Here is a 22,145-nt window from a genome sequence, read left to right on the forward strand (position 1 = left end):
ACTTTTAAAGCTATTTTAAAGATACTTGACAATCATTTTGGGGAATGGTTTGACCTTGAAATGCAAGTTCTTGTTCAAGATGTGTCCAAAAGCAAATGATGTGCTGATACTTAGTGTTCCTGAATTGTTGAGGCAATGAAGCACTGCTCTGCACGTTTTGCACAGCTTTGTCTTTAGGGATGTGATGTGAAGTGAGGACCCCAAAGATGGCACAAGCCTGGGGCTGAGTTTTAGTTGTAAAAAGGGGGTTTGGAGACTTGAACACTTTGTGGTGGCTCTGCTGCCACTCAGCTTCCCCTGAGGGCTGAGCAGAGCTGGGACTGCTGCTACAAAGCATCCTGGAGGATTTCTCTTCAAGATTATGATGGAAAAGAAACACAACTAGGTAAAAAAAAAACCAAAAACAAACATGTTTATTACAATAAGCATGAACATGTCTAATTGCTGTATGGCTTCCATCCAGCTTGAAGCTTCCTCTAAAAATCACCTGTGATACACACCCTGCTCTGACTGCAGTGGAGGGATTCCTCTTGCTTTGCAGTGGTGCTTCCAGGCCTCCTCTCATCTCCCTGCTTATTAACTAATTACTCAGCTCTGTGACTCTCTCTTCAGAGCTGGTAGCCCAAAACTGAGTTTATAAATGCCTCCCAGCTGTTTATAAAGAGGTGGCAGCTGCCTTAAGGAAGAGAACACAGCTTAGCAGGGATGAGTGTGTAGTCCAAGTGTGCTCAGGGCTGCAGCTCTACCCCAAGACAGATTCCACCAGCAGAGAGGGAACCAAGCCCTGCCACCTTGCAGTCTGAATTTGGACTCAACCCTGGGCAGGTCATCCCTCCTCCTTTCCAGCCCTGCACAGAAATGGTCAGGACTTGTCCTGCTCTTTGGGACTCACTCAGGTTGCTGGGGTTTGCCAGCTGTGCTAAAATAGTGCCAGGCTTGGGGCTGGGTGTTGGGAGGAGACATCCACCTGGGGTTACAGGTGGGAAAAGGTCAGGTACCAGCCTGGGAATAGGCAGATTACAGCAGGATGGTGGTGTTGCCACGTAGCTTTTGTTATCATCTGTAAAACTACCAAATCCTGAGCTGAGTAGCTTGAAAGCAATGAATCAGAGGAGCAGGAGGGTGAGGTTAATGTGAAACACTGATCCTCATAGGTGGCTCCCAGTAGCTTCTTTGCACAGTATCTAATGCAAACATTAAATGAAGAAATATAGCTGTGACCTTCACCTTCTGTACTCCAGTCATTTGATAAAGTGTATAACTACACTGCATGAGTCCCAGGAGTTCTGTGCTCCAAATTCAGGCTTTTCTCTGCTACCTTGAAACTCTCTGGAGTAACTGAGGTGAATGGGAAGGGACACAAGCATAGGGATGCAGCAGGCAGAGCTGCTGTTGCTGCAGGACTGTGCCTAAGCTGAGCCCAGTACTGCTGCCACAATTCTTACACTTATCCCTGTTGCACCCACCCCTGTGCACACAAGCATCTCTTTCCTGACTGCACAAGCCATCACTTTTTACATTAATTCACTCTGTGCATCTTTGTTGCCAGATGTAAAAATACCAGAGGAATAAAACACTGAAAAAGTATCACAGTACTGATTTTTTTTTTTTTTTTAGCCACTAATTTGGCTAAAGTGTTTCCTCCTCTCCATCTCCATCCCTGAAGAGTCATAACTACCAGGGAATTGTTACTGTTTCTGCTTCCTCCTCACAAGCAGAAGGGAATGGAACTGCCCAAAGTCCAACGTTTCCCTGCAGGATTCCATCCAGCCCTTGGGAGTCACAGGGTTAGGATGCACTGCTCGGCCATGGGGTGGCAGCCATCGTACTCCTGCAGGTGAGGGTTGTCCAGATCCCCTCTGTTGCTGTGCTCAGCAGAAGCTGCCTGGTCCCAGGGGGGTCCCAGAGTCCTCACACACACACAGTGGCTCCCCTTGGAACCAGGCTGGAACAGCTTCCTGGGGACTCCACTCCAGTCTCGGTTTATTCCCCCACTAAGAATGGAAAATTAAAACAAATTGTAATCCAAACCCTTGAAAAAGCTTCCAGGAAATAAAAAAAATAAAAAAAAAAAGAGGAGAGTTATAACTAGCAACACACTGGCTGAGGAAGCCTTAGCTGCCATCAGCCAAACCTCCCCCAGCTTTCTGACACCTCCTGACTGGCTCTGCTGCAGAAACCTGGAGCCTGGACCTGGTTGCTGCTACATCCTCTCACCCTTGGGAGCAACCAGAATCTGCTTCCAGCATTGTCAGTGCTGGAAAAGGAATCACAGCCTTGTGTAGCACTGGGTAGCTAATGGCAAAATGCCTTTCTAGGGTTACTAACTGCTCACAGATAACCACAGGCTTGTGGGCTGTGACTAAACACCAAAAAAACCCACCCCAAAAAGTCTCAACTGCTTCCACAGCTACTTTGTAGCATCTCTGGATGGACCAATCCTGCCTCTTCCCTGAGCCTCTTAGCCAAGAGACAGCCACACAACACCCAGACCCCAGGCTGTACCCAAGCTGGTTCAGGCAGAGCAGCAGATCCCCCATGCTCTACCAAAAGGAAGCCCAAGGATTTTGCAGTGTGGGCTGTGGGATGGTTTAATCTTAAAACAAAATAGGCCCTGAAATGAGAGAGGAGCACAACTAAACAGGCCAAGTAGGAAATGACTGTTGAAAGCTCAGCCTCATTTTTATGTGATTTTCAGTGAAAACTGTTGTGGCAGTAGCCTACAAGACAGCCTGTGAACCTATCTGGAAAACAGGAGCTAATATTTGCATTCCTGATAATTAAGAAAACCTGCTCAAACTCAGCAGAGGGTCCTAGTGGGATTTCTGTCCTGTTTTCCTGAGACATGCACACGTGGCAGCTTCTGAAACCTGATTTTGATTCCAGTGGGACACAGGAGCTTTTCCCTCAGACATAAAATCCCTACAAGTATTGGTGGCTGGAATGAAATTTTATTTTCCCCTTGCCACTCACTGGCTCAGCAAGCAAACCTCCCCTCTGCTACTTCATGCTGGAGAACATTTTCAGCAGCCCAACCCACACTTCTGTGCAACTCCAAGCTGGCTGGAGGTTTTCTGTGGTTGCTGGACTGGCAGAGAAAATCTGGGGACAATGATTCACACAGCAGCAGCAGCTAAACCTGGCACAGGGAGAACTGCACTGCTGTTCCTTGCAGCTTGGCTCCATCTCTGCCAGAAAGCACAGCCTGAGGAATGCAGCCAAGGAAAGGGACACCTTCCTACCCCACTCCTACGAGGAGAGGCAATGAAAAAGCTCAAAAAAGGGGCAGAAATGCTCTCTGCTCCAAAGGGTCCAAGAATGATGGCAGGAAGGCCAAGCTTACCTCTGTCTGGAGCACCAGAATCGGGTGCCTGCAGCAGAGCTCCATTCAGAGTTGCAGGGTGGAAAATGCTGCTTCATCTGCTCACTTTCTGCTTGTAACTTCAGAGCTTCCTCAATCGCAGCCTCAGCCTGCCTTAAGGCTGCTGTTGGTGCCCCATTTTCATCATAGAATCTGCCCACCAGCTTCCCTGGGAGAGAAGAAGATGATAAAATGAAGGCCACAGCCTTTCCAGAGAAGGAAAATGAATAGTTCAGGGTTGGTTTAGAAATTTTGAAGATTTTGCCACGGCCCAATTTTAAAGCTGAGCTTACATGCCTTCCATTCTTGGCTCACACAGCAATTTACCCATATGATAAACCCAGGCAGGACAAGCTCAGGCACAAAACCTCATCACAAAGTCCATGCCCCTTTCAGCTGCAGGACCCAGGAGGTTTTCTCACCCGTGCCTTTCATTCCCCAGCAGAGTTTCCCTGCACTGCTGCTTCCACAGTCTCCTGAGTCCTCCTCTTTTCACTGCTTGCAGTGCTGGCTCTGTGCCTTTTGTTCAGCAGAGCAGAGATGCAGTGACAGCCCAGGGAGGGAGAGCTGTGAAGCTTTGCTCTGGAGGGCTGCAGACCTCACACGGGCTCTGGTTTAGCAGCATCTCCAGCTGATGCTGAGGGAAATCTCAGGGATTTCACTGCTGGTCTCCAGCAGCCCCTGGGGGAGGGCAGGGCAGGGGTGAGCATCTAGAGGTGAAACTTGGCCCTATTCAGGTCTGCATCCCCCCGATGGGCTCCAGGTCTCCCCTCACCCACCCGTGTGGTCACCTCACCCACTGCCACCTACCCACGGGCTCATAGTTGTCACGGTAGAAGGACAGCCAGCTCCGGATGGCCAGCAGCTCACCCGCTGACAGCACCGACACGTCGTCCACCAGCCCCGTCGGGGTGAAGTCACCGGTAGCAAATGCTCTGCTGGCATCTCTCCCTGGGGGGCAACGGGCCCGTGAGCCCCGTGAGCCCCCGACGGGACCCCCCAGCTCCCTGACGGGACCCTCCCAACCCCACCGGGACCCTGATGGGGCCCTCCCAACCCCACCGAGCCCCCGACGGGACTCCTCCGACCCCCTGATGGGACCCTCCCGGCACTACAGGGGCCCCACCGAGCCCCCTGACTGGACCCTCCCAGCCTCACCGCGGCCCCTGACGAGACCTCCACAGCCTCACCGAGCCCCCGACGGGACCCTCCCGGCCCCACCGGGACCCTGATAGGGCCGTCCCAAACCCACTGAGCCCCCGAAGGACCCCCCTCAACCCCCCGGAGGGGACCCTCCCAGCCTCACCGGAGCCCCCGACAAAACTTCCCCATCCCCACCGAGCCCTGAGAGTGCCCTCCCGGCCCCACTCAGCCCCCGGGTGCCCTCATCCCAGGCTCCTATCAGCTGCCCCCTTCCCCCCCTGTAGCGTTACCGGCGAGGCCGCTATAAGCGCCGCCGGGGCCGTAGTGCTTGCGGCCGCGTTCCACGTCGAAGACACGGCCCAGCACAGCCAGGTAGAGCCCGGGTTCCCCCGTCGCCCCGCGGTACCGGGCCAGTTCTGCCGAGCTGAGCAGGCGGCCGCGGGACTCGAACCCGCGGCCCAGGAGCCAGGCGGCCCCCAGGCACAGCAGCGCCACCGCCGCCCCCCCCTCCCGCCACATGGGGCCCGGGGCGGGTCACGTGCCGGGCCTCTTCACGACGCCGTCCTCACCGTACGGCAGCGTGGCCGCCCCGGTACCGGGGGAGCGGCGGGCAGAGCACGGAACGGCCCCGTCCGGTCCGGTTCCGTCCCGTTCCCCGCCCCTCCCCGCTCGCTTTACGGCCCGGGGCGGGGCTGTGCGGCAGCCGGTGTCGCTTGGCGGCAGTGTGGCGCGGCCGCCCCGCCGGGCGCTGACAGGTGCGGCGGGCCGGGAAGTTGCTGACTAAGCCGGGCCGGGCCGGGCGGTTCCGGGGCGGCGGCGGAGGAGGAGGAGGGGAAAGGAGAGGAAAGGAGAGGAAAGGAGAAGCGGCTTTACCTCAGCGTCGGTACCTCCGAGGAGCTCATGGGGACGGCGGCGAGCCACAGCAGCGAGGAAGAGGAGGAAGGCGCCGAGGAAGGCATGGAAGGGGCGGCCGCCGCCCCTCAGCCCGGCTCTCCCTTCCCGCCCGGCGGGGCCGCCAGCCCGGCGCCTCCGCTGCCTCCGGCCGAGGTGCTGCTGGAGCAGGCCCGGCTCCGGGAGGCCACGGCGCGGCTGCGGGAGGCGGCGCTGCCCGAGTCGCTGGTGTCGCGACATCACGGGACGTTGGTGCGCTGGCTGGAGGAGCGGCTGAGCCGAGGAGACGAGGCCGTCAGCCTGGAGCAGTTCTGTGAGGTGCTGGAGAGCGTTTCCCGCCTGTCAGCCGGGTCCCGAGGGGAGAGCGAGGAGGTGAGGGGGAAGGGAAAGAGGAACGGGAGGAGGGAGCGGGCCGCTACCCCCGGGAGGGGTGAGCGGGGGCGGAGGAGCGGCGGAAAACGGTCCCAAGGGAGAGATCCGAGTGAGCGGGAGGGGTGGGAGAGGGAGAGGGAAACGGGGAGGGCTCTGGGGGACTGCCTGAGGTGGGGCTGTCCCGGCCATGGTGCGGGATGGGTGGGGACAAGGCTTGGGGACAGCCTGAGGTGGGGCTGGTGCGGGGTCTGGGGGAGGGAGGGTCACACACAGACACGCACAACACACTCACACAGACACGCACAACACACTCACACAGACACGCACAACACACTCACACAGACACGCACAACACACTCACACAGACTCACACAACACACACACAGACACCGACACTCACACTCACAGACACACAGTCACAGACACCGACACTCACACAAACCCCAACACACACATACAGACTCACAGGCACTCACAACAGACACAACAGTCACACACACACACAGACACGTTCACACAGACACACAACACACAGCAGACACCGACAGGCACACACAACACACACAACACCCCCCACGCACACCCCTACCCCCACCCCCCAACACACACACCCACGTGTCTCAGCCCATCTTGGGGACAGGCAGAGCCCAGATGGTTCTGCAGCCAGGTTAAAAAAGTGTTTGCTGCTGCTGCAAGGCTGTCAGCTTCTAGAAACCTTTTTTTTTTTCTTTTTTTTTCCCCCTAAATTTGTGATTGTTTTCAGCAATTGGAGCTCGGTGTCCACTTGTGAATAAAGTGGTGATTTACAACAATCTTTCTGGTGTAGCCACAGCTGGTGGTAGCACAGGCAGGAAATTCTGTAGGAGTCGTTCCTCTGAGCTACTTTGTAATGGTGTCAGTAAGCTGCTGCTTACCAGGCTCAGTTTTATCTTTCCTTTTCCCAGTCAGCAGTGAAATGCTCAGAGGTGTCACTGCTCTCCCATTGCTTATTGAAAAGTAAGAGGTTTTAGAAAACTTGTAAGAAAGTAGTGTAACAAAGCTCCCCCTCCACAGGCAAAAGGCAAAAGGTGAGGTTTTAATGGCACAGCAGACTGCAGTTTCCTCTCTGCTGTGAGAAGGGATATGGGGAGCTTAACATCTGCAGCACTTAGGCTGTAGCTTTACTCTCAGCTGGCATTTAGAGTGCAGTGCAATACCCTGCTGGGAATTTTGCACTCAGTTGAGAAAGTGGTTATGTCTGAATTTCTTACTGTGTGCAGTTCCCCAGCCTCACCAGTGGCTTCCTTTTGCCTTTGTGTTGCTCCTGAGTAGCAGCATGACTTGGTAAGCTGTTAAATCACACACAAGACTCCTTGAAATCAGTGCTGACATATTAACAGGCTATTGGAAACTGGGAGGAGATTGATTTTGTTTTACACAGGGGCATATTTATACCAGACTGGTTTAAGTAGCTTGCTCAACTACTGCTCCAGCTCCTTTACAGGAGCCAATAAAGAACACTTCTTCATTTTGCTTGACAGTAGGAGTGGCATTAGTACATCAGGGTTCTTCCTAGCAATACAACTGAGCTTTGCAGGCTGCAGAAATAGTTGGAGGGTTGTCAGTGTTGCACATCCTCCTCTACATGAATAATAGGGCTGGTTTGGTTGTTTGGTTGTGGTTTTGTTTTTTTTTCCTGCTAAGAGTGGAGAAAAAACCTTCCAAAGGATTTGTCCTGCAGTGGGTAATGTGGTCACATCTAGTATGTCCTGCAAAGCTGAGATGCAGGGAGTTGTCTGGAAAGCTTTGCTTATGTCTATAACTGAAATAATAGCCATGGGCTGTAGTGTTATAGATTTCCAGAATGTATTTTACACTGATGAGAAGTTAATTTGTGGGTGCTGGGTCAATAAGTTTCACTTTCTAATGTCTACAGAATCCTGTCTGGCATATACAGAGTTTTGATCTGCCCATTAAGTTTCTCTGCTGTCAGTTTGGGGCTTGTGAAGCACACACTTTGAATGCCTCAGGAGCAAACCAAACCTTTGCTTAAATGCAAAATCTATTTTCTGGATGAACTGAACCCCTGACTCCTTTTTTATTCATTAGTGCTTCAGCAGCTGCCATGTGACAAATCCAACTTAACTTGAAACATTAATGCTGCAGCTCTGCTGAGAAGCAAGGATGAAATAGAGAGTTTTAAGTCACACTTCAGGTATCCTGAGCAGCCTGTGAAATGAGGAGCTGTTCTTCCCATGTCCTGTGTTTCATTGCCATTGCCCTGGCCATCATTTCCCAGGAAAGATGTTTTTTTTGTTGTTGTTTTGTCATGTTCAGGGTTGAATTGGGTAGGAAGTATCTGGACTCCATGCTTTTCTTCAGGAGCAGAATGCAGCTGGGTTGTAAAGCTGCTGCTGCATTTGTATCACAACTCAAAAGCTCTAAGAACACTTGTGCATAATGAGTTTGCTTTTATTTGTTTTTGCTGAAACCCCTGTTGCACAGGGCAGCTTCTTTGAGCAGCAGAAATTGTGTGTGTTTTGTGTCAAGAAAGAGTTGAAATTTTACTGAACATTCTAAAAGCAGTTTTAAAATTCTAGGGTTGGTGCAGTTTGCTGAAATCACAGTTTAAAAATAAAATAACAGAATACTGCATGAAGGTGCAAAGAGAAGCATATATTTGATGAGCTCTCCTTACATTAAAGTATAAGAAATTGGTTTAAAGTAGCAAATCCAGCCTTGTCACCTGATGTGTGTTTTCTTTTCACTGGTAACATCACAAAACTTGCCCACTTGTTCAGTTCATATGTTAGTAATTGACCAGTTTCACTTAAATATGAGGAGAAAAAGTCAAATAGTGGCAAGAATGTGATGATTTGTTTTGGCAACTAACTTATCTCTGATAAAATTAATTTCCTTTGTCTTGTCCTGAAGCAAAGCTCTGAGGTTTTTGCTTCTGTATTTACCTGATGCCCAGCACCTGCCCTGGCTCTGGTACCAATTGGATGCCCAGAACTGCTCCTCTTTGGTACCAAGAATGATTCTTTTGGAATTGTGCTCATGGTCAGCATGGGCACAGCTCTGTGTTTTAACAAGAATTTATAAAACTGCTGAGCAAAAATTCAGCTCTGTGCTGCAGAAGTGTGCAGCTAAAATCCTGCATTTTGACTCTGTGGTCTTCTGAGAACTTTGCTCTCATTTAAGTGGTGTAATTATGTCATGGTTAATTGGCAGGTTATTTCCATCTAATCGTTTTGGATTATTTCTCTCTAGGACACTGCTTTTAATGGTACATCAAGACTGATAACCAGGTAGCAAACCCAGAGGTGGAAGCTTCTTGCACAGCAGGGGTTTTGTGACTCTTGTCAGACACTTGTGAGCTGGTTGGTTCTTAGAGGCCAGATTTGCTTGGCTATGTAGCTGAACTTGAAATACCAAGTTCAGGGCTGGAACACCAAAGGCTTGCTTGTAAAGAAATCTCTTTTGTAAGTGCATTGCAAATTTATAATAAAAAAAAAAAAAAAGAAAGAAAAAAGAAAAAAAAGAGGGTGTTCCTGAAATACTGCATTTCTTTTGGCACACCTTCAGGTTTTTTTTAGCAATTAAACAGGTTTGTTTCAAAATTAAGTATGATTGTAAAAATATAGGTAGGTTTTTTTTAATGGTAGTGTGGAATGGAATAATGAGTTCTCAGAAGTGGCTAATTAAAAAAAAAATGAGCTTGGTTCTGTTTTATAGGCTTAGCTGAACAAAAATATCTTGTACTTCTGCTAGTACAAAGATGTGAAGTGCCTAGCTGTGTGAGTACTTGTGTACATGCTTAAGACAGCTTTTTAATAGAAAAATTTATATTAAGGTCAAAGTTACTAAAGCTGATGATGTCTTCCTTTAATAAGTAAAAAAAATCTTTTCTAACTCCATTGTTTTCACATCTGCTTTGACAAACTTTAAAGAGGTATTTTGTGTGGGAGGACAGAATATAGAAGAAAACACACATTTAAAACCAATTCTGCTTCTAAGGACACTTTCTTAACTAAAGAAAATATTAAAAACCTGATAGAATTTGAGTGGCTGCAGTGGTAGCTGGATGCAGCAGCAGCAAGTAGTGGGTGGCTTTTTTTTTTTTTTTTTTTTGGAGCTAACTCACCCTTCAGTGCCAGTGGTTTTCAGTGTTCTGTTTTGAGCACTTTCTTCATGTCCCAGCTGTCAGGGGATGGATACTGCTGATTCACTGGCAGAGATGATGTGCTGCCTCCACCTAAGCATAACTACACTTGATTTTTATAGGAGGGCAAGGCAAAGACCTTAAAACTTGCTACAGGCTGCAGATTTCCAGCCAAGCTGTTTGCTGTTGTCATGAATTCAATATTTTTGATATTCTTTTGATTTTTGTTTCATGGTGACTGCTACGGTTTCTCTGGAATACTTTGAATTTCTGCTTCAAGTAAATATACTGAATTAAATTTTCTTTTTTTTACTCCTTTTCAGGCCTTTGCACAATTTGATGCTGAGGGAGATGGCACTGTAGATGTGGAGAATATGTTGGAGGCTCTCAAGAACTGCAGTGGAGCTAATCTTCAAGGGGAGCTTAGCCATGTAATCAGGCAACTGCAAGCTTGTTCATTAGTTCCAGGTATGAGAACAGAGTGACAGAACAAATGGTTTCCTTTATCCTGCCCTATATAAAAGGGGTGCTGCTTCAATAAATTGCTTTAATAGTGCTGTTTGTCCTAATCCTCTGAAAACCATTGTCCAAGTAATTCTCAGTTCCCAAGTATCAGACAAGTCAAGTTGCTGTGAATTAAAAATTTCAAACAATTAAATGCATTAACTTACAGAAATAACCAATATTTTCCTTTCTGTGTAACTTCTTATCCTCCTTTGGTTTCCTCACAGACAGAAAATGATTCCTTGCAAAATTCTGGGGAGTGCCTGACCAGTGCAGCCTTGTACTTGGTGACTGGAGGAATAAATCCTCCATGGAGTCTGTTTCAAGTGATGAGTCACATACTGTATTATTATATTGCTATTTAGCTGTTGAAACCCTGCTCAAACATAATTCACATTTTGTAACTTGCAGTCTGGAACGTGTCAGTTTCCAGCATTTGATTTCTGTGAGAAGTATCAGTTACTGAGTTCCCTTCCAAGCTTTTGATGCTAAGTACTAAAGGGGATTTGCCTTAGGGGACTGACAAGAAGTGTCAGGACTGGTGAATAGACAAGCCTGAGGGGAGTACTTTTGGGGTACCATTCCATGCATCTAAATGCACTGTGGTTCAGGGAACCCCTGTTCAGGAGCCAAAATGCCAAAGAGAGGTGTTAGGGTAGCTTGAGGTGAGTGATGTGAGTACATCAGCCAAGTAGCTTCTCTGTCCCCTAAGATATTAAATGTTAGGGTTTGGAAACTCTTGGAAAGGCAAAATAAGAGCTAAGGCTTTTTGGTAATTGTTTTGAATCTCTTGGGGCTTTTCAAGTAAGTGACAAAAATATTTGTCTGCACCTCTTGGAATCCTCCTATAGGTGCTGTAAACTTGAGCTACTTCACCTGGTGGAATGTAGGTTCAGTGTTGGCTCCTGTGCTTAACTAGGATTTACCTGGTAGTAAGGTACAGAGGGGGGAATGTGATGACTCTTTCAAGTCATGAAATCATAGAATTTTCAGGGTTGGAAGGGGCCTTTAAGCTCATCCAGTTCCAACCCCCCTGCCATGGGCAGGACACCTCCCACAGATCAGGTTGCTCAGAGCCCTCTCCAGCCTGGCCTTAAAAACTTCCAGGGTTGGGGCTTCCCCCACCTCTCTGGGAACCTGTGCCAGGGTCTCACCACCCTCATGGAGAAGAACTTCTTCCTGACATCCAATCTAAATCTTGAATCCATTCCCCCATGTCCTAAAAACATCCTAAAGAGTCCCTCCCCAGCTTTCCTGTAGCCCCTTCAGACACTGGAAGGCCACAATAAGGTCTGCTCAGAGCCTTCTCCTCTCCAGACTGAACAACCCCAACTCTCTCAGTCTGTCTCCATAGCAGAGGTGCTCCAGCCCTCTGAGCATCCCCATGGCCCTTCCCTGGACACTTCCCAGCACATCCATGGCTTTCTTGTGACAGGGGCTGCAGGACTGGACACAGAGCCCCAGGTGGGGCTGCAGGACTGGACACAGTGCCCCAGGTGGGGCCTCAGGAGAGCAGAGCAGAGCAGAGGGGGAGAATCCCCTCCCTCAGCCTGCTGACCACGCTTCTCTTGATGCAGCCAAGGCTCTAATTTAAGTCAGATGTTGCAACTAAAGCAGAAACGATGTCTCTTTCTAGGTTTTATTGACATCTTTTCTGAGTCAAAGGAGAGGCTGGGTGTCCACGCTTCAATGATTCTGAGGTTCTTGCACCGCAACCGCATCTCCAGCACCGCCATCCCCTACCCCGTGCTGGAGTACTTCAACAACATCTGCACCATGCGCTCCTCTGTGCTGAAGGACTCTCTGGATAGACTCCTCCTGAAAGAGAAAGGTATGGGATAGTTTTTTCTTCAAGATGGTGGCATAACAATAACGTGAAGACAAAATAGAAAGCTTCCTTTTCGGTTTAATCTTGAACAGATTTCAATTTCTTGCAGTGTTCCTGGGTTTTTTGGATTTTTTAAATTTTTTTCTGAGGCACATAAGTTGACTTCCTAGCTACCTAGCAATCATGCTTTTCATGGATGCTTTTCATATTCCTCCTGCTTCAGAATGATGATTATTATATTTTCTGTTCACTCAAATATCTCTACTAGTTACTGCAGACTTAGTGTCCATGTGGAGGTGAATGTTTTCTGAAGCTAATAACAATTAGCTGTTTAACTAATCAACAGTCTTACTGTTTCTGGGCAGAGGCAGTGAATCTGTTCTTGTGTTTCAGATGGGAATGTCCTGGTTCTCTCCCTAGAGAGTGGACTCCTTTTCTTCACTGCTTGACCTGATATTTTCAGATCTCTGCACCTTTATTGAAAGAGATCAAGTTACCTGGGGATACAATCTGCTTTGTCCCTTCCCTAGAATAGCTGAGTTGAGGTTCCCTCCATGATATTTTACTTTTTCCTCTTGTCTGTTTGCACTTTGGCATATTAATAATAAAGCATTGATGAAGGCAGTAATGAAAGGAGGAGATAAAGACTATTGAACTCCAGGCAGAGGAGGTGTTTTCACACTACAAGTGGTAGTTTGAGATTATTGTGAGTTCATCATTTTAGATGAACTGAAATTTAATTTCAGGAATTTGCTGTCTTCCAGGTTCTGTCAGAAACATTAATTCAGGAGCTGTCTTCTGTGCCAACAAGTTAATTTATACCAGATAATTGTTACAAAGGTAGAACAATTTTCAAAATCAGGCAAAAGAAGAAAAGGTTACGAGCGATTTCTTTTCTTTGCAGAATACCCCAGTGACTTGAATGGTAATCAGGAACTGGACAAGCTGAAGTCTGTCACAAAGTGCTACACTCACATAGAAACCTCATCCAATTCTGCAGATATTGACAAGATGACCAATGGAGAAACAACATCCTTCTGGCAGTCAGATGGGAGCGCTCGCTCCCACTGGATACGGTGAGGGACTCAGCCACGTGCAGCTGAGCTCTGGAGTAGTTGGTCCTGGGTCCAATGACAGCCAGGGGGGTGTATTTAAAAAAAAATGTGACTGAATGAGTGACAGGTCACAGAATCAAAGAGTGTTAAGTGTTAAACCGAGGCACCAAGTTAAAGTCTTCACCTGTAAAATCTGTGTCTTCCATGCTGACACATACCCTTGTTTTGCAGCTCAGCTTCCCCCAAACTCTGTTACAGGTGCAGTGGTTAGTACTTGAATAGAAGCACTTCACCACTGTCTAAAAAGTTATTGCTCCATGAAATGTCTGGTGTTTCTTCAGTAGTAGATCTAAGAATATATACTTTAAAAAAAATCCCTCATTTTGGTCATTATTGACAGTACGTTTTTGTTCCTGAGGGATGAATTCTCAGTTGAAAAGCTGAACAATAGAAAATTCCACAGTCTCACTACCATCTTTTAAGTCATTTAGAAGTTTACTAACTTGTCCACCATGGTACAGGGCTCCAAATGCCTGATAAGCATAATGACAGTGGGCTTGTTTATTTTTTGTAAGAGCAAAAACTGATTGAAGCTTTGTCACAAGTGCTTGAGTTACCATCTCGTCGCAATCTCTCATTTCATTTTCTTTGCTTTGCAGTTTAAAGATGAAGCCAGATGTTGTTTTGAGACATCTGTCCATTGCAGTGGCAGCCAGTGACCAGAGTTACATGCCACAGCAAGTGACAGTGGCAGTGGGAAGGAATGCCAGCAGTCTTCAGGAGGTCCGAGATGTTCACATTCCAAGCAATATCACTGGCTACGTAACACTGTTGGAAAACGCTAACATTAGTCAGATGTGTGAGTCCACAGATCCCCTTGGTATCTTCTGTTGTTGCTTTTCTGGAGGTGAAAAGTTGCCTAGGTCAGAGAGGGATGTGTTGAAACATCAGTCAGTAGAACAGCAACTTTTGACTTCGTCCTTGGGTCAGAGAAATTTGTTTTCTTTGACTTCGTCCTTGGGTCAGAGAAATTTGTTTTCAATTAGTTTAATTTCTAGCCTGCAAGGGAGTCTTCTGGGGTTTTTTTCCTCCTTTTTTTTCCTTCAACTAAGGGTTGAAGAGTTAAAGTGACTAAAGATGCAGTTGTAGCCTCTGTTTAAAGGCATTGGGTAATTTTAAAATATCTCTGTTTGCAGAGTGAAAGCATTTGTTGGATAATAGCATCCAGCAAAAAACCTGCTTCTGAGCAACCTGCTTTTTCTGTAGTCTCTACTCTTAAGTTGGTCAGATGATTTCAGGCTTTCTGTGAAGGATTTTTAATTAGTGTTATTTTTAAGTCTGGTAAATCTGTTGGTGCTATATTGGAATCAGTTGGAGGAGAACTGCTCCTTCCTAAGATGGTTTCAGCAGCTTCAGAAATCTTGTCCCTTTGGTTCAAAGAATGCTTTTCACCAGACTGGACTTCCACAGGAGCAGGGAGCAAGGATGGTTTTCCTCAGAAGTAACTAGGACAATGTTAGCTGAGAACCTTTAGGAAAATTTTCTTATTCCCTATCTTTTCTACTGCCACTCCCAAGATACTTCCTATATATGTAGGTAAAAAGGCACTGGTGAAATAATCTGTAATTTTTTCCTAATCTATTTTTTTTTCCTAATTTGTAGCTGTACAGAATGCAATGGAACACATAGGCCACTGAAAGGCTAAATTTTCCACATTGTAGGGTGCACAGTTAAGAAACATGTGTGTAGTTGCCTCAGTGTGGGAGTGCTGTTCCATATCTGCTGCTATTTTTTAGAAGAGGTTTCACAGTATTTATTGCTTTGTATATCTGAATTTTCTAGATCTGATCCAGCAGTAGAAATGGGGGGAAACAAGCAAAAAAAATCTATTTTCTCTTTTGACAGATGTACAGATAAACATCAAGCGTTGCCTTAGTGATGGATGTGACACAAGAATCCATGGGCTCAAGGCTGTGGGTTATAAAAGAGTTAAAAAAGTGGGGGTCTCTGTCTGTGATGCCTCTGCTATCTGGTACTGGTCCCTGCTGACCTCTCTGGTGACAGCTTCCATGGAAACAAATCCAGCATTTGTTCACACTATTTTACAAAATACTCAGTAAGTACCAAACTTCCAATGCAGGTGATTTGCCTGTTTATTTATTTATTTTTAAAATACTTCCAGCTTTAGTAAACTCACCCACCTCGTGTAACTGGTTTCCACTCCCTCCATTAAGACTCTAGAATGTCTTCTTAGCTATCACACTGCTTAAATATTGGTATTTCACTTTTCTCCATGAGCACATACTGGAACAAGTATAATTCTTCTATAATTCCAGTTGCATATGATCTGTTTGTTAAGTTGTGACTTAAAACACACTCAAAAATATATTTTTTTCCCCCCGAATTTACTGCTTGACTTGCAATAATTTAGAGAAGCCTAAACTTAATTAATTTTCTAGTCTTATTTTATTGATTATAAGTATTGGCCACCTTCCACTTAGGACTGGAGTTTCATTTAGCTTCATATCCAGCAAGTTTTGGCTTGTGCAGTGCCTTGTCATGCATTGTGTGATGATACAGTGAGGCACATGCAGTGTCTCTGGGCAGATGTTTGTGGTGATTGGCTGTTTTCTGGGTAACATTTCCTTCTTTGGCTGCCAAACACTTCAGCTCCGTGACTTGAAGGATTGGAATCCTAATAAAATCTCTCCACACCCATGTCAGCTTTTATAGGGTGTCATTAGCATGATCCTACCACATAAGAGCTCTGCTGTCGTGAGGTTAATAAATGCTGCAGGCTAAAGTCCATTAATCCTACCCTTAATTTGTGTTATCTGGGAAACCTTTAAAGTTTAGATAACTTTATGCACGCATATGTCTGAGGAAGGTTCATAGTTCCAAGCTCTTTACTTGAACTGAGAGCCTTCAGCCTTGCTATAACTTAGTTATTTGTTAGAGCATGGATCCTGAGCTAGTAAAGGCTAAAAAATAAGTTATGAAGGAGAGGTCTTGACTAAAATATCCATTCAGGAGTTACAAATTCAGTATTGGGAATTACAAAGTGGAAACCCAGTCTTTAGTATGGGGTAGAATGGCTTTGATGGACCTGCTTAAGAATTCCTGTTTTCAGGGATTATTACACTGTCTTAGGAAATCAAACAGAAATTCTCAACAAGTTTCTCTCAGTGTCTGTAATTGTTCTGAAAAAATTTAAAGCCATTTTCCCTTTATTAATGGGCTCTCATGGAATTCTAGAACTATTTAAAATGAAGCAGAACTTGTACTCTACATTGTTGCTGATGCTGCTACAGATTTAACTCAAAATGCCTTGATTAATTTGTCTCATTAGCTCTGAGATCATGAGGCTGAGCTTCAAGGTTACATAGAAGTTGTTGAACTTTCCCCACCTAGAATGCAATACTGTCTTTCCCTTATGAGCAGAATCTCTGTGTAATTTGATTTTTTAGCATTCAGAATCTATTTGTAGAGACCTACTCTTTTTTTTTTTACTCTTTACTTTTTTTTTTTTTTACTCTTAAAAAGCATCAAGATTCAAAAGTCTAATTAATTTTAGAAGGCTGTTTTCTGTCTGCTTTCTGAGATATTCTGTCCTTTTCCTAGGAAAGCACTGCAACACATGCCCCCTCTCTCCCTGACACCGGGCTCTACTGATTTCTCAAGCTTCTTATCTCCAAATGTTTTGGAAGAAGTCGATAGCTTTCTTATAAGAATAACAAGGTGAGATTTGATGTATTTTGATGTAGCAGAAAATGGTTTAGAAGTATTTGTCTAGCAGATGCATCTCATTTTTTACTCACCAGTTCTTTTTGTAGCATCTTGAACAAGTTTACATAAAGAAATGGGCACCATAGATTTTTTTTATTTTTTTTTTTTCCACGTGAGCATTATTTGTCTTCTTTAAAAACCAAGTGTTGTGAGTTTTCTTTTCATGCTGTTGTGTTGTTGTTTTTTTTTCCCTTCCCAGTTGTTGTACTACTCCAGAAGTTGAACTTACCCTCTTGGCCTTTGCCTTAGCCAGGGGCAGTGTTGCTAAAGTGCTGAGTTCCCTTTGTACAATCACTGATCATCTGGACACTCCATACAAGGCTTCATCGCTTATTGCTTCCATGGCAACAGTTAGGCAGAACCTGCTCTATAAATATGGTAAATGAATAATTGCTGGATCCTTCACTTGTCTGTCCTTAAGACCAATAGGCAGCTTGGAGTTGTTTTACTTGTTCTGCTGAGGTTTAAAAATGTAAAAGGCTTCTGAGTTAACAGCTCTTACCAAGAAGATACCGAGAAGCTAAAACTGCCCTGAAGGTTGGTGGTTACATCAGCTTCCTCTGCTCCAAGGACTGAACCAGGTAGCATTGGTTAGAGAAAAAACAGGAAGGTTGTAGAAAATGGCTCCTGTATCAAGATGGTGACAGTGTTTGGTTGTGTAAAAGCCAAATGCTGTCAGATACTTTTATTCTTTCAGTAACATGCTTTTCTGTATGTTTAGCTTCAATAAGTGGTCTCTCTTGCAGAGAGATGCAAGTACACAAGTTTAAGATGTGTTTTAAATGTAATGTCATTAGCATCTATTTGCAGTCTTTAATTTCACTTTTTATAAATTAATCTGAGCATGTCATAAGTGCAGAGCTGGGCATAAGGTGTAACACAGGGTCAACTGTACTTGTTTGATAAATCTGCATTTTCTCAAGTGTCTGAGATTACCTCTCATGAAGAATTTTTGTCTCCTACTCTATTTTGTCAGGACTTGGCTTGTGCCAAAGAGCAAATTAATTAATTTTAAATTATTGTATCAGGATTTGCTTTCAAAGGTTTTGAAAACTGTTTCATTTTCCCCAGAGTAGCTGCTGTTTTTTTTTGCAAGACAAGCAGTATTTCATATACTGTGAATTCCAAAATGTGCAAGCAGTTGAGAGAACATGGGTTGTCTTGATTTTCCTTGTCCTGCCCATATATCTAGAACTTTGACTATGTTAAATTACCATATCACTTGCAGTTTCTTGCTCTTTTTTGTCTGACAGGGGTAAAAAGCTCATAGCATTGTAATTTTATTTATTTGTTTTGTGTGTGAAGAGCTTAAAGCTGGAAAGTGGGCTTTCTGTTCTATGAATTTGATGCATCTGTTGATTTTTTTACTTAGGAAAACCACTGAGACTAACTTTGCAGGCATGTGATGTGAAGGGAAAAGAAGATAAATCAGGGCCTGAAAACCTCCTTGTAGAGCCATGGACGGGGGATGGTAAGAGCCCAGACTTAAAATCCAGAATATTTGACCAGACACAAAAGCTTTTATCAAGGCTGTGGTGCTGTTGCATGTATATATTTATATATAGTTGGTGTTACTTGATAGTTTTATGATATGGATGACATAATAAAAAAAAAAAAAAAAAAAAAAAAAAAAAGCAAAAAACCCCAAGAAGAACCCCAGACCACCACCAAAACAAAATATAAATTCAGTTTTACAGCAAGGTGGATTTCTCAGAAGCCAGTTTGCTGTCTAAACAAAACAAACAAAAAATAGGATTTGGGGGAGAGTTATTTATATTCTTTGTGACAACTCATTGCTGACTTAGAGCACATTTTGTGGGTTGGAGACATGAATCACTCAGCTGTTAGTTTCCCAAATATTGATAGAGAGATATGGTAGAAATCATTGAAATTTTCACTGACTGCATGTAACTATTCTTTCCCCTTTAAAGGTTGTCTTTGTTAATGCAGTGGTTTTATGTACTGAACACAACCCAAAGAGAGATGTTTGTGTTTCTGGACCTTCTTTTTAAGTGAAGTGCCACTTAATTTTATTTTTTTTTTTAATCATGTATGGTCTTGTGCAGTGCTCCTGCTAAATGAGTGCTATTGTGACAGAAAGCCATGCACATTCTAAATGCTTCTTTTCCCTTTTGTTTGCTTCTGGGCAGTGTTTGGTTTTATTCTTCAGTTATTTTATGGGCTGTCCTCTGCTGTTTTATGGTTCACAGATTGGGGAACAGTGAATTATATTGGCAGAGTTATGTTTGGGGTTACTAATAACATCTGAGAGGCAAACACTCCTGAAACAGCTGCAGAGGCTGCAGCCCCAAGAGAGACATTGGCTGGGGGGAGCAGTGCCTGCTCTGTGGGGATGAATACTAATATCACAGGTTCATTTTGTTTGTCTTTGCTCCTTTGTCTGGAAACATTTCCTCCTGAGCATTTCACTAGAAAAAACATATTTTTATTTACCCCTTTTTAGTCCCCAATCTTAGTATTCTCCTTCAGACACCTTGCACCAGCAGTCCTGCCAACCTCATTCTATTCTTTCTGCTGATTTAGGTTTTCTGACAGAAACTGGGAAAACCAGAGCAAGTATTATTCTTTCTACTGGAACTGAATCTGCATTTCAAGTGACACAAATCCGAATAAAGGTGTGTGGTTCCTCTGTGCTTTTGCAGTCCAAGGCTTGCTTTTTTCCCTAGTGGCAGAGTTGAGTTAGAATATTTTTTGTAGGAACTGAAACAAAATTCATCATCCCTGAGACTTGCACCAAAGTAAAACCCTAAGGGAACTTAAGGAAAGAGGAGATCTTAAATTATTTCATATATTCCAAGCATCTAGTAAAGACATTTATTTTATATTGCTTTTGTCTATATCTTGCAATATGCTCAAGCCAATGACTATTAGGCTTATGGATTATCTCTAAGGAGTATGGATTTATTTCTAAGATCTTATATTTAAAGCAATGTTTTGACTCTCTGCATGGCAGGTTTCAAGATAAATACCATCATTTGAGTTCAGATTAAATTTAGGGGCTTTCACATTCTTTTGATGGTCTTCAGTGTAATTTGAGCACCTGGAGTGATTTTTATCTGGTTTGGAAGCAAGATTTTGTGATTGAATCTCATGGCTGGGACAAAACTTCAGTGAGATTTCTGCAGCTGAATTTATTTATTTAAGGCAAAGCAGTAGTTTAGTTCCTGGAATAAGGATATTTCAGTGTCAGTGAGAGTTGAACATGGATGGATTTCTGACAAGTAGATTCTAACTGGAGCTGGTGAGACAGCTAAGCTGTTTTGTGGTGTAGTGGTACAGAGATACAGAATTCCTGTTTAGTTTTTAAATTAAAGTAGCAGTGTACAATGTAAATGAGAATTATTTTTGTGGCACTTTAGCTAATGTGAGGGTGCTGGCTGGGTGATAAATGTAGTAAATATTAACTGAAGGTTCAGTGGGTTACAAAGGTTTCTAGAACACTTCTCTCAAAGTGTTGAATTTCTCTTTGGGTAAAAAGTGCCATTCCAGAGATATTTACTTCCCAGAACTTTTTCATGTGAAAGCAACAGCTTTTACTGTCATATTTTTAATACCTTTCTGTGGTTTTTCCTTCTCCAGGTCCGAAGAGGTGCCATAGGGGCCCAGTGTGGGCTGGTGTTTGCCTATAACAGTGCTTCAGCAAAGTTCCATGCAGAAGAACATTTCAAAAGATTTGAAAGCTATGACAGGTGGAAGCTGAGGGAATTCAAACAGTTTTTAAAAAACAGGTACAGGGGGGCTTTCTGTAATGAGTGTATGGAAAAAAAATGGCATATTAGATCTTCTTGCAGCACTACTTGAACTAGTGAGGATTGTTCTGAATGACTTAAAAATTATGCATGATTTAATGGCTACTTGTTTGATTTGATTGAACCTCAATTTGATGTGTTTGAAGAAATATGTAAATAGCTGTTGTCTTCAGCTCCTCGATTTGGGTTGTTTTGGATTTTTTGAGTTGGGGCTGTTCAGTCTGGAGAAGAGAAGACTCTGAGGAGAGCCTTCCAGGACCTTAAGGGGGTTACAAGAAAGCTGGGGAAGGACTCTTTAGAATCATGGGGAGTGATAGGACTAGAGGGAATGGATTAAAATTAGAGGTAGATTCAGGTTAGATGTAAGGAAGAAGTTCTTCCCCACGAGGGTGGTGAGACCCTGGCACAGGTTCCCAGAGAGGTGGTGGAAGCCCCAACCCTGGAAGTTTTTAAGGCCAGGCTGGAGAGGGCTCTGAGCAACCTGATCTGTGGGAGGTGTCCTGCCCATGGCAGGGGGGTTGGAACTGGATGAGCTTAAAGGCCCCTTCCAACCCTGAAAATTCTATGATTTAAAGACCTGTTTCAAAAGGGATATAACAAACCTTCTACGTGAAGTGCAGATCACTGATGACAGAAAAAATTATAAGATCATATATTAATTAGCCTTTCCTAAATAACTTGCTGTTGTCTCTGTCTCATCTTTACAGCCATAAAATGTTAAAATATTTTTGTGAGATATCAACAGCTCTGCTGTTTCTTCCAGCTATTTCTTTACAAAGTTTGTTGTGTTCTTTTGTATCTAGAAGCAGTTGCTCATCTGATGATTTGGGAGATGATGATCCCATTGGCTGGTTTGAAGTGGAAGAAGAATGGGATGAAGTTGATGTCAGAATGCAGAAATGCAGGATTTCCCAAGTAAGATACCATGCAAATCCTCTGGCTTTCTAGGTAAAAGGATGATCTGGTAGCTGTGCTCTGGGTTTATTTCTTTTTTTCTGTATATGCACATGGATAGCTGTGGCTATCTATGAAGTGGTGCTTCAGCATTGAATGTAGTGCAAAATTATGTGATAATGCACAGGCTGCTGGTTCTATCATGAGGAAATATTTTTTAAAAGGATAACATGATTATTAGATATAGACAAATTATATTCTACATAGATACAGCATTTATTCTTTCAGAGCAATGTTCTGCAGCCTTTGTCTTAGGGGACAATTGCTAAGCAGTTCTCTCAGGTTGATTTCCTTGAGGATTGTTGGATTTTGCTGTTTCAAGAGTGACAGCATATGA

At 44.5% G+C, this 22,145-nt stretch overlaps 2 protein-coding genes across 4 annotated transcripts in view; one reads left to right on the plus strand and one right to left on the minus strand.

Annotated features, from left to right (window-relative positions):
- Positions 1-386: 386 nt before the first annotated feature.
- CYB5D2 (cytochrome b5 domain containing 2) lies at positions 387-5,212 on the minus strand. Its single transcript, XM_071765164.1, has 4 exons — positions 4,795-5,212; positions 4,172-4,312; positions 3,344-3,530; positions 387-1,994 (listed from the first exon to the last, which is right to left on the minus strand). The coding sequence occupies exons 1-4, from the start codon at positions 5,021-5,023 to the stop codon at positions 1,781-1,783; spliced, it is 771 nt and encodes a 256-aa protein (XP_071621265.1). The 5' UTR covers positions 5,024-5,212; the 3' UTR covers positions 387-1,780.
- Positions 5,213-5,261: 49 nt separating this feature from the next.
- The window catches only part of ZZEF1 (zinc finger ZZ-type and EF-hand domain containing 1), a 58,847-nt gene continuing 41,963 nt past the window's right edge, over positions 5,262-22,145 (plus strand). For 2 of the 3 annotated variants that reach the window (XM_071765160.1, XM_071765161.1), the window contains exons 1-12: positions 5,262-5,767; positions 10,235-10,379; positions 12,052-12,246; positions 13,148-13,319; positions 13,958-14,157; positions 15,204-15,414; positions 16,920-17,036; positions 17,284-17,462; positions 18,457-18,555; positions 19,629-19,720; positions 20,685-20,833; positions 21,658-21,769. In XM_071765160.1, the coding sequence (XP_071621261.1) occupies positions 5,405-5,767; positions 10,235-10,379; positions 12,052-12,246; positions 13,148-13,319; positions 13,958-14,157; positions 15,204-15,414; positions 16,920-17,036; positions 17,284-17,462; positions 18,457-18,555; positions 19,629-19,720; positions 20,685-20,833; positions 21,658-21,769 (2,034 nt within the window). In that variant the 5' untranslated portion in view covers positions 5,262-5,404. The remainder of the gene's footprint in view (positions 5,768-10,234; positions 10,380-12,051; positions 12,247-13,147; positions 13,320-13,957; positions 14,158-15,203; positions 15,415-16,919; positions 17,037-17,283; positions 17,463-18,456; positions 18,556-19,628; positions 19,721-20,684; positions 20,834-21,657; positions 21,770-22,145) is intronic. The other variant, XM_071765162.1, reaches the window with a different exon arrangement.

Source organism: Heliangelus exortis, chromosome 21 (assembly GCF_036169615.1).
Source record: "Heliangelus exortis chromosome 21, bHelExo1.hap1, whole genome shotgun sequence".
NCBI lineage: Eukaryota > Metazoa > Chordata > Aves > Apodiformes > Trochilidae > Heliangelus > Heliangelus exortis.